Source organism: Triticum urartu, chromosome 6A, assembly GCF_056163025.1.
Source record: "Triticum urartu cultivar PI428250 chromosome 6A, HENAU_Tu73, whole genome shotgun sequence".
NCBI lineage: Eukaryota > Viridiplantae > Streptophyta > Magnoliopsida > Poales > Poaceae > Triticum > Triticum urartu.
In genome coordinates, this window is record NC_141878.1 from 453,789,417 (window position 1) to 453,800,346 (window position 10,930).

General features: G+C 47.2%; 1 protein-coding gene across 2 annotated transcripts; it reads left to right on the forward strand.

Moving 5' to 3' along the window:
- The first annotated feature begins 4,797 nt into the window (after nt 1-4,797).
- Nucleotides 4,798-10,418, forward strand: LOC125513993 (uncharacterized). Of its 2 annotated transcripts, none has more exons than XM_048679233.2 (5): nt 4,798-5,361; nt 6,095-6,314; nt 6,425-6,518; nt 6,771-7,005; nt 10,263-10,418. In XM_048679233.2, the coding sequence occupies exons 1-5, from the start codon at nt 4,958-4,960 to the stop codon at nt 10,285-10,287; spliced, it is 978 nt and encodes a 325-aa protein (XP_048535190.1). In that variant the 5' UTR covers nt 4,798-4,957; the 3' UTR covers nt 10,288-10,418. The 2 variants fall into 2 exon arrangements, with proteins under 2 accessions (XP_048535190.1, XP_048535189.1); XM_048679232.2 differs by lacking the exon at nt 10,263-10,418 and adding an exon at nt 7,239-7,440 and having other exon boundaries at nt 4,799-5,361.
- The last annotated feature ends 512 nt before the right edge of the window (nt 10,419-10,930 follow it).

A 10,930-nucleotide genomic window follows, 5' to 3' on the forward strand; every position in this document is an offset into this window, starting at 1 on the left:
CGGGGAGATGGCCCATGACCCCTGGGGGCATAGGTTTAGTCCGGCGTGCTGGCCTCTCTATTAAGCCTAGGTCGGGTTGCGGCGTATTGTTTGGCCGAGGCCGGACATGACCCAGGAAAGTGTGTCCGGCCGGAGTTAATCGAGCGTGGTGGGTAAGTTGGTGCACCCCTGCAGGGAAGAAAACATCTATCGATAGCCTGTCCTACGGTAACAGACACTTGGAGTTGTATCCCGATCGATACAACTAGAACTGCATACCTGAGATGAGAATGGACTGTGATGAGAAATGGATATGAGAAATGGAGATGAGAACTGGATAGTATGGCTCTGGGATTGCTTTCTCGCAGGGAGTCGAGAAAGGATCTCTGGCCGAGGTTGATAACACTTCTACTACTTTACTTTATGCTACTCTACTCCCTCCTATTGCTGCAAGATGGTGGTTTCCAGAAGATGCTAGTCTTCGATAGGCTAGGCTTTTCCCTTCCCTTCTGGCATTCTGCAGTTTAGTCCACAGATACAACCCATTCCTTTGATACAGATGCATACTTAGTTTAGATCCGATGTAAGTCTTGCGAGTACTTTGGATGAGTACTCACGGTTGCTTTGCTACTTCTTTTTCCCCCATACCCGATTGTTACGACCAGATGACGGATCCCAGGAGCCAAACGACGCCACCGATGACTACTACTACCCAGAGGATGCCTACTACTACGTGAAGACCGCAGACGACTAGGAGTAGTTAGGAGGCTCCCGGGCAGGAGGCCTTGCCTTTTCGATCATTGATGCTTTTGTGCTAGCCTTCTTAAGGCAATCTTGTCTAACTCATGTCTGTACTCAGATATTGTTGCTTCCGCTGACTCTTATGTATTCGAGCTTATGTATTCGAGTCCTCGAGGCCCCTGGCTTGTAATATAAAGCTTGTTTTATTTTAATTTGTGTCTAGAGTTGTGTTGTGATATCTTTCTGTGAGTCCTTGATCTTGATCGTACACATTTGCGTGTATGAGTAGTGTACGATTGAATCGAGGGCGTCATAGGTAGCCCTAGTGGCTTCTTGGGGAGCATTGTGCCTCCACACCGCTCCAACAGAGACGTACTTTCCTTCAAAAGGAAGGAACTTAGGTAACACATCCTCGTCTTCACCGGCTCCACTCTTGGTTATTTCGTGCCTTTACTTGTGCAAGCTTATTTGTGTTTTATCCCTTGCTTGCTTGCGTGCTTGCTGTTATTGCATCATATAGGTTGCTCACCTAATTGCATATCTAGACAACCTACTTTGATGCAAAGTTTAAACTGGTAAAGAAAAGCTAAAAATTGTTAGTTGCCTATTCACCCCCCTAGTCAACTATATCGATCCTTTCAAGGATGTAGTGAAGACAATATTCATTCCCATAGAAGCTGAAGAGATTCTGAAGATCCTGCTATGCACGAGGAGGGTAGACAATTTTTGGGCTTAGAGTAAGGACGGTCGTGGTGTTTTTTCAGTTTGATCTGCACATCGAATGATTTTGCATACTAAGTTGAGCAGAGAAAGCTGGCTGGAAGGGCAACAAGGATCATTAAATGGATTGAGAACATAATAGTTGGACTTCTTTTATGGAAGATCTATGTGCCAAGAAAAATCAGGGTGTTCTTGTGGCATTTGGCGCAACACTCCATACCAGCGGGCAAGCTCCTTTACCATTGTTCCATGGCAATGAGTGTTTGGGCTCTTTCTCCTGCAAATTTGGTTGAACACATATGTGCCCTAACCAGGATCCAGATGCAAAAGGTTGGATCTTCACGTTGCACGATTCCATACCACATGACGAGTTCATCAGAATGGGGGTCATGGTTTGGGTTGTTTGGCATGCTAGGAGAAAGACGATACACGAGGATATATTCCGGAGCCCGTTATCGACCGACTGTTTCATAAATTCTTTTCTGTCTGAGATACAAATTTTGTAGAAACCTTCTTCAAGGAGCACTAGATCAACACACCATGGCCAAACCATTGACTGCCTCCACTAATAGCTTATGCGAAATTAATGTTGATGCGGCGCTAACGAGGAACGAATCGATTGGAGCTGTTGGAGCAGTATGCAGAGACCACCTTGGAGGTTTTCTGGGCGCATCTGCTATAGTTTTTATGGGGATGGGGATCCAACAACTTTGGAAGCTCTAGCAATGAGGAGAGCTTTGGCACTGGCTGGCGACCTATATGTTCATCAGATCCATTTTGCTTTTGATTGCAAGGTGATCATACATGATATCAAGCAAGGAAGTGCAGCAAGTTATGGTGCAATTATCCAAGAAATCAATGATCGTTCTAGAGTTTTTGCTAGGTGTAATTTCATACATTAATTTATGAGCTCGAATGTCTAGTCTCACAATTTAGCGAGACATGCTTTATTTTTGAGGGCTGGCCTACATGTTTGCTTACATGAACTAGGATCCCTAACTTTCGTCCATGTAAAATTATGATGATTTAATAAAGCTTTGTGAGATTGTCTAAAAAATAAAGTAAAGCTTTCGGTTAGTCGGTGACTGCCTGGCTGGATCCCTGAAGATGTTTTCTCACAAAAATAAAATAAAATTCGGCAGGTATGATTGACTCACGTTTTGATCATCTAGCAACACAGTGCTCTCAGCAGGTTCTCTTTTTTGCAAGTGGGCGTATTCGACTCAACTAAATTACGAAAGATACGTGTTTTCGCTGCTGAAGTCTTTGTTGGTTCCATAATAACTTTGGGGATGTCGGATTGGTATTTCAACTTGTCTAACCAGCTTGCGTTCTTGAGCAATGGCTTGTTTGGTTAAACCACTAATTACTACTCTCTCTGTCCCGTAATATAAGAGCATTATTAATTATGGGACGGAGGAAGTATCATACTTTGACACATTTCGTTAGCCTTCAAACTCACGAACTTGTCTTCTACTAAGTTCTAACCCAACAACACACAGTCGTCACGTTATCCTTATCGTCCCATGCATCTTTGCGCATCCATCTCGGACTCTCACGCGGCCGTGTTTCCTCAGCACGCATGCGATCGGGACCGATCAAGGCTTCACGCGACGTACGACCTCGTACCCCCGACGACTCGTCAGCCCGTTCTCCCCGTCGGCCGCCACGCGCCGCCGCCGTCACGTTGCTTCTCCCCGTACATCCCGGGCTTATTCGGATTGCTGGTTCTTCCACGTATGCCCACCTGGCATCCCGGTGCACCACGGCGCCCGCTCACGGCTAACCTCGGCGGTCGGGTGCGGTGCGTGATGGCGTGAAGACACCCGTCAGGCGCACGCGCTCGCGGTTTAAATCTTACAATTACGCACGCGCCATTTTGAAACTTTCGCCGGCACCGCCGTCTTTTGGTCGCCGGCGCGGGCAGCTGGCTGGAGTTGCGTGCCTGGATTCTGAAAGCAATGGCGATGGCGTGCGACCATGTGGGGTCGGACGGTCTACTCCTCGGGCTCCATGTCACGCAAATTCGGTACATGCATAACGTCTTGCATGATGGGGAAAGCGGTGACGTGGACAAATCGTACCCCGCAGGGGCAAAGCAACGCCCGACAAAGGAGGGGATGGAACGTAGTAGTTCGTCCACGTCGGCTCTTAGTTCATGGCCCCATAAACTGTCTTTTTATTAATGCAGTATAGACGCACACGTTGGTACGTACACATATGCACTCATCTCTATAAACGCATGGACGTACACTCTATCTTTATGACCACCTCCAAAAAACCGAGCCGACACATCATTTTAAGATTGACGAAGTCGACGAAAACGTCTCCTCCTATTGAATGCACATCGCCAGGAGGCTTGCAATAAATCCAGAAAAATGTAAGCATTAGTGTCAAGTCTAGAGAACCCTGGTGAGCCGGGGATATCACTATCCTTCTAAACATCCAATTACAGGTTAGTTTGCCCCCATAAACTGTCTGTTATGGAGTTTTTTTGGCCATGTTTGTCAATAATATTTGTATATCGTATCATACAATTTTTTTTCTTTTCCCAAGGATTCATTTGTACCAGAATGTTTCATAGAAAGCTTAGCATCCAATCAAAACCTCGACGAACAAAATTTCCGTAAATTCAAATGGGCATGGCATTGCAGTCGTGTGCTTTCACTATTCCTGCGTTTTTAGGTTCATGCTTATCGAAGATGCCCTCATATTTTGTCTTAAAGAAACAAGCCCTCATTGCTTTGTTGTCCATTTATTTAAAGTAGATGCATTACATCTTCACCAGGGTGCATTAAACCGATAAAATCTCCAAATATGTTGGATAACTTATATTGTAGCCTATTGATAAACATATTCTGTGATTTTTGCACAACGCCCATATATTGACACTGAATTTCACAAGGTCTTGTTTCTTCATTTTTTACCAACATGACTGCTTTAAATAACTTTCCTAAATTGTGTTTACAAATTCCACTAAGTTTCAAAAGAATGGCTCATATGTTTCTTTTTTCCGAGGATATGTATCCGATTCTAAAGCTCGGCTATACTCCCTCTGTATCAAGATATAAAATGTTTTTAAATACTATAACAGTGTCAAAAAAGTCTTATACTTTGATACAGAGCGAGTATACTATTTAATTTTGTACACAGTCAGTTTGACATGGCTTCACGTGATGTTGTTTGCTAAACCAAAGCAAATTCAATTGAACCACAAAAACTGGAAAACAAAGCAACCAATGAGCAGGCTCAACACCGCACGGAACCAAACGAGGTGGTGCAAGTTGGGTGACCCCAAGCAATACTCCACCTCCCCATCCCTCCTCCTAGATATCAAACCACACCGCAACGGGTTCCGCAACCAACTTCCCTGTCAATACTCCGTTCCCCGTTATTTGTTATCCCCACACGCACGCACGGCGACGAAGCAGTCAGAACGCATCAGCAGCGGCAGAGGAAGATTGGATTGGATAGCGCGGGCGAGGGCGAGCCCTCACCTTCACCGCCGATAGGCCCGATGAGGAACCCGCCCGGCCGGCACCTCCTGCGCGTCGCCACCCGCGCCGTGCGCTCCTCGTCCGGGCTCGGCGGCTCCGGCGCCGGGGCCTCCACGTCCGCCACGTCCCCCGGCGCCGCCTCGTCCGGGGGCCGCCCGCGTAGCCGAGGCGGCGGCGGCGGCGGCATGCTCCTGCGGGCCACGTCCCCGCCCCCGCCCTCCGCCGTCGCGGCCGCCGCGTGCTGGGAGTCCCGCACGCTGCGCCGCGACGGGGAGGACGACTGGGAGGAGGTCGTCGTCGCCGCCGCGGGCGACGGCGCGGCCCCGGGCGCCGGCGACGCGGAGGTGGACAGCGACTACAGGGTCGTGTTCTGGTCCCCGCCCACCGGGGACGAAGTCCGCGCCGCCTTCTCTAGCATCCAGGAGTAAGATTCCTTTGCTCCCGCTCGTCCGCTTGCTTAGATTGGATTGGAGGATTTGTATGTGTGCGTTTCGGTGCTCCCTTCCCGTGTGCTGGCGATTGGCCTGAAAGAGTTAACCTCGCTCGTATGGTTTCAATTCAGTTGCAGACTTCGGACTTCAGTATGATCTGAGAAACTTAGCTCCTCTCGGGCACAACGACAAAAACGTCTCCCACAACGTGTTATTTTGTCTGCGTGCTGTTTATGGTACTGATTGGTTCCTTTGCCATGATTGGATGGGGCTCAGGGGCAGTACCGTGTACTTCATTGATTTACGCAGATACACGCTAGGACTTTAAGCCATCGATTGAAACCCCCTCCAAAATGAGATAATCACGAATCCATGATGTGGTTACAATGGTAATTAGTGGGTGTGGCTATGTGCTGTCTGGGATGTTATAGGGTGTTAGGATCCGCAAGTATTCAGCGGAGCAACTTTCAATCAGGGTTAGATGGTGCTTGTACCTTTTTTAAATAGGAAATGATCAAACTCTCTACTTTTGATGATTGCTTCCATTATTTTGTTGTTTTCTGGCAGCAAATGTGACATACTCATTTCAATAGCGTAAAACAAGCAATTTTTCTGATGAGGTGTTATAGACCTTTATCCAAGAACTCTTTATGCTAAAAAGGGATAATTTAGATGCAGTTTCTGCTCTTACTCTTCATTTAATCGATTTACTGTTTTGCGTTTCAGGGTGTTTGAGGGTTCTTATTATGATGTGAATTCAAATGAAACTGAGAAACAACTAGCATTGCTGTCCAACTCAGAGCATTCTTCATCAACCAATTCATCAGGATCAGACGATTGGGTCGAACCTGCTGCATATGTTCTCAACTCTACTGCTCTTCTGACCAGGGAGCATAGGAATGTTTTGGATGCCTTCCGTCTATTGCAAAGAGACCCTAATGTTCAGGTGAATTATTCCTAACCTATCTTCATGTTCTCCGAAGCTGCATGTTTGATTTTAACACTTGTGTTATTGTGCATGGTCAAATTTCTGAATAGTTCGTCTTTACCTTGCAGAAAATGGTTATGTCCTTGTCATGTGATAGGACTGTCTGGGATGCTGTAATGAATAACGAAGCAGTGCAAGAATTCAGGAGATCTTTTCAGGATGGTATGTTTTACACTAAAATGTTTATGATCAGCTTTGTTTGGCATAAACCCCAGCGTCACATATATCTGTTTCTGTTTGTTTACTAGAAGAGAGGTCTTTTCCCCCTAGAACAGTAGTCAGGCAGATGCCATCTAATTACTATTTTGATCAGATTTGTGTACTCTTGCCAAATTATTAATTATCACAGTTGTATCATTATCGTCTGGGTATACATACATGCCTTGTCTTACTGCATTCTACCACATCTTTCAGGCAAAGAAGTTAATAGAAAGGGAAACTCTTGTGGCCCTGCTGCAGTGCTTAAGTGGATCCTAGCCAACACCCAGGCAAAGATAACGGAATTCTTCGATAATATAGCGAAGATTGTCAGCATGCTCTTCCACCCTCAAAGCGATGAAGATAAGCCCGATCTGTACAGCGATGCAGTGAAGGTGTCCTTCATGCTCTCGGTGTTCGTCTTCATCGTGGTGGCCGTTGCTCGTACCAAGTGAGCACAACAACCCGTCGACTTTAAATTTCAGTGTTTTCATGCCCTCTTAGTTATGGTGCAGGGGCACATCATCTAGTGAGCGTAGTTTAGTCAAGATTGATCACGGACTTGGTTTGAAAGGCCCAGAATTTACATTGCCGGTGTGGTAACCATGGTTGGTCGTAGTTAAATGTTTAAGCTTGCATGCAGTGTGCTTATCTTATTTTATTTCCTGGTGCTTTTGGATACAGTTATGAGCCGTGGGATTTCGAAGTGTGGTGATTGCAAGATTTCTGCGAACACGTTTTGTAGGACATCACAGGCCTCGCGATTTACATCCACACGAAACTTGTACATTGATTGTTATATTACTGGGCTGTAATCATTTGACCATGAAACTGTTGTAAAATATGTAATTGAAAGTCAAGTGGGGATCCTTGATCGTGTCTTGTAGAGCTTGAGCAGCGCCAGCGAGTAGTTTCAGATGATAGATAGAATGCTGACAAGAAAGTCCAGTGGCAGATTTTGATTGGAAAATCTTGCCACGAAATGTATATATTCTGCTTAAAGTTGCAATCTTTCACCATTCCTTGTTCAGGATTCGAATCGAAAACACAGTTACCACAAATGAGGTATGCAAAACCATCCAACCCAATGAATGAACCAAAAAAGAAAAGGAAAGAAACAACAAACAAACAAGTTTCAGCCGGTGATCATGGTGCCGGTGCCCTCGTCGGTGAGGATCTCGAGCAGGAGAGAGTGCGGGACGCGGCCGTCAATGATGCTGGCCGTGTGCACGCCCTGCGCCAGTGCGCGCACGCAGCACTCCACCTTGGGTATCATGCCCCCACCCACCTTCCCCTCGGCCACCATCCGCCGGACGCCGGCGATGTCAATCTCCTTCACCAGGCTCCCGGGGTCGTCCCGGTCCGCGAGTATGCCGGACACGTCAGTGATCAGCAGCAGCTTCTCGGCGCCAATGGCAGCCGCGATCTCCCCCGCCGCAGTGTCGGCGTTGATGTTGTAGGCCTGCCCGGTCTCGTCTGCGGCCACGGTGGCGATGACCGGGATGTGGCCGGAGGCGATGATCGGGCGGAGCACGGAGGGGTCGACGCGCGTGACCTCGCCGACGAACCCGAGGGCCGCGGCGTCGGGGGAGGGGCGCGCGGTGAGGAGGCGCGCGTCCTTGCCGCAGAGGCCGACGGCGGTGGCGCCGGCGAGGCTGATGAGGGAGACGAGCTGCTTGTTGACCTTGCCGACCAGCACCATCTCGACGACCTCCATGGTGAGCGCGTCGGTGACGCGGAGGCCGTTGCGGAACTGCGGCTCGACGCCGACGCGCTGCAGCCAGGAGTTGATCTCCGGGCCGCCGCCGTGCACGAGCACGGGGCGCAGGCCGACGCAGGAGAGCAGGACCAGGTCGCGGATCACCGACGCCTGCAGCTCCGGCGACTTCATGGCCGCGCCGCCGTACTTGACCACCACCGTCTTGCCCTTGAACCGCTGGATGAAGGGGAGCGCCTCCGACAGGACGTCCACGCGGCTCAGCGCCGCGGACGCGGCCTGCGCTGGCGCCGGGGAGGAGGAGGCCGAGACGCGGCGCCCGCGGCGTCCATGGGGCGCGGACGAGGCGAGCGGCCTGACGCGGGCGGCGTTTAGGGTAGGATTTGGGAGGGATGCGGAGGGGAGGGTGAGGGCGGGGTGGGGCTTGGTTAGGAGCATTGCTGCGGCCGCCGAGGAGCCTTGGTGTTGGCGCCGCCGGGGTGCTTGCCTAGACGGAAGGGGTTGGTGGCCGGCGCTGGGCGTGCGGGGTGCGGCGCAGCGGAAGAGACGGTACTTGTAGATGGACGAGGCGGGCGGAGTGGAGTTGGTGGTGACTGCGGAGGGGGCGCGCTTCTGCGAAGTGCGAACCGGCTGCCGTTGACGCGAGCACGTGGTTGTTTCTTTGGTCAAGGACTTGCAGAAAGGCGTTCATTTTTTTTTCATGTTTTCAGCAGCCCTTTGACTAGAAATCTCAAAAAAGACCGAGCAAATTGATAAAGATCTCTTACTCGGAGCGTTTCCAACCGGACTGGATAAATGGGGGCCAACTACTACAGAATCTGAGCTTGCTGTGAAAAAATAGAAAAAGAAATCTGGACCATCGGATGCAGCATGATTGGTACAGATGGAGGCAGAGGGTTCTCAATGCACATTTTAAGAAAACCCCCTACTATTAGGTACATATACAGGATGACTTTTGCAATAACCACCCTCAGATATCAATAATTATGCCTGTCATAAATAAGACATTGTACAAAACTGTACAGGTATCCGTCTCTTAGGTTTTAAAAAAATTGCACATATGTACGGCATGAAACTTCTTGTAGATTTGATTAATTAGTAGCTTCTGCTACATCAGTAAATATGCAAGAAATCCAGACATATTGGTGACTAGAAAGTACATGACAAATTTAACCACCCACTTCAAGCATACCTAAGCATACATTTCAAACCTGACGATCCCATATAAGACACAAACAGAAGAGATACATACATATCAAATGCTACATAGCATGAGAGGATTACTTTTGTTACAACACGGGCAAGACTAAGTAGACTAAAATAATCACAACCCAACAAGCACGGCCATTAAAAGCTGCATTACTATCTTGGTGGTACATCACATAAAAGCTACAGCCTTTGCATCTTGTGCTTCATGCTCACCGAATGCTTCTTGCTCATTGAGCTTCTTGTGCTGCTAATCCCAGTTTGTATCTGCTAATGAACTGCATTGCTATCTTCATGGTACACAACACAAACACAGCATGACAAATCAGAGGAAGGAAATGAACTAATCTCAGTGTATCTGCTAAGAAAATAAACAATGCGCCTAAAGCCTTCATGGCAACATTATCGATTAGAGAATAAACTTACATCGTCCGATAGTATGGCATGAATGAAATCAGAAATTAGGGTACCTTCCACATTAGAAACAAGGGCACGAGCCATATTACTTTCCCTAGGAGAAAGAACAAACGAAATAGAAGTAAAGCTACAAGATATATGCGCCTTTTCTTTTTAATTGCACTTCAGTACAGAGAAAATCTATCTTGGCATCCAGCACTGTCATTATTTAAATTGGTTAAAAACTGATGGTATGACTTGCATTTATCACCTAAAGAAATTGCAATTACAGATGCTTACTAGCAAGTCCTGAAATGGTGCGCATTGCAGTATTCCAGCATTGAAATTTCTTTATTGTCTTACTAAAGTCTTGATTTTAATTTCTACAGAGGAACTGGAACACTTTCTAGCTAGAATTGTTCAACGTATATGGAAGGTTGTTCTTCTGGTACGTCCAGCAAGTTATACAACAAGCTTTGCATCAATGATTACTGCCAGCAAATTTCACCCATCAGTGCCTGGTGTTCATGAACTCCAGAAGAATGGACAATATGTAGGGTTCCACCAAGGTTTCTATGAAAAGGGTCTACTGCTGGAGATTGGTTTTGCACTTTTGATACATAAAAAATCAGGGCCTATGCTACATCTGCCGATTTCTATAGTACTTTTTCTAATGGAAGCATTGCTGTGATTGTACATGATGTTCCATACATCTAACTTTTTCTCGCAAAGTACAACAAAGGTTACAGTGGTGTCGCTGTCGCCTATTTACAGGAGCGCATACTTTGCATTTGTGAGTTTAAGTACACTGACTATTCTCTTGAAAAGTTTGCTACCGAAGCATGCAAATGTTAAGCTTATGTGTTCCTCTTGATTCTAGCCATATCACCACAAGATTGCATTTATAAAAAATCAAATTTAGAGACGGAAGGGTGTGCCTAGAACTGGAAAATTTTAATACAATCCATCTATTATATGAACTGGTAAAATCTATCTTCATCTTCACAATAAAAATGAGCTTACTGTCCCATCAAGTTTTCAACCAATGGCTGCATAT

Coding starts and splice junctions, on each gene's coding strand:
- LOC125513993 (XM_048679232.2), top strand. CDS start 4,958: ATGAGGAACCCGCCCGGCCGGCACCTCCTGCGCGTCGCCACCCGCGCC. Junction 5,362..6,094: donor GCCTTCTCTAGCATCCAGGA/GTAAGATTCCTT, acceptor TTTGCGTTTCAG/GGTGTTTGAGGGTTCTTATT. Junction 6,519..6,770: donor CAGGAGATCTTTTCAGGATG/GTATGTTTTACA, acceptor CACATCTTTCAG/GCAAAGAAGTTAATAGAAAG.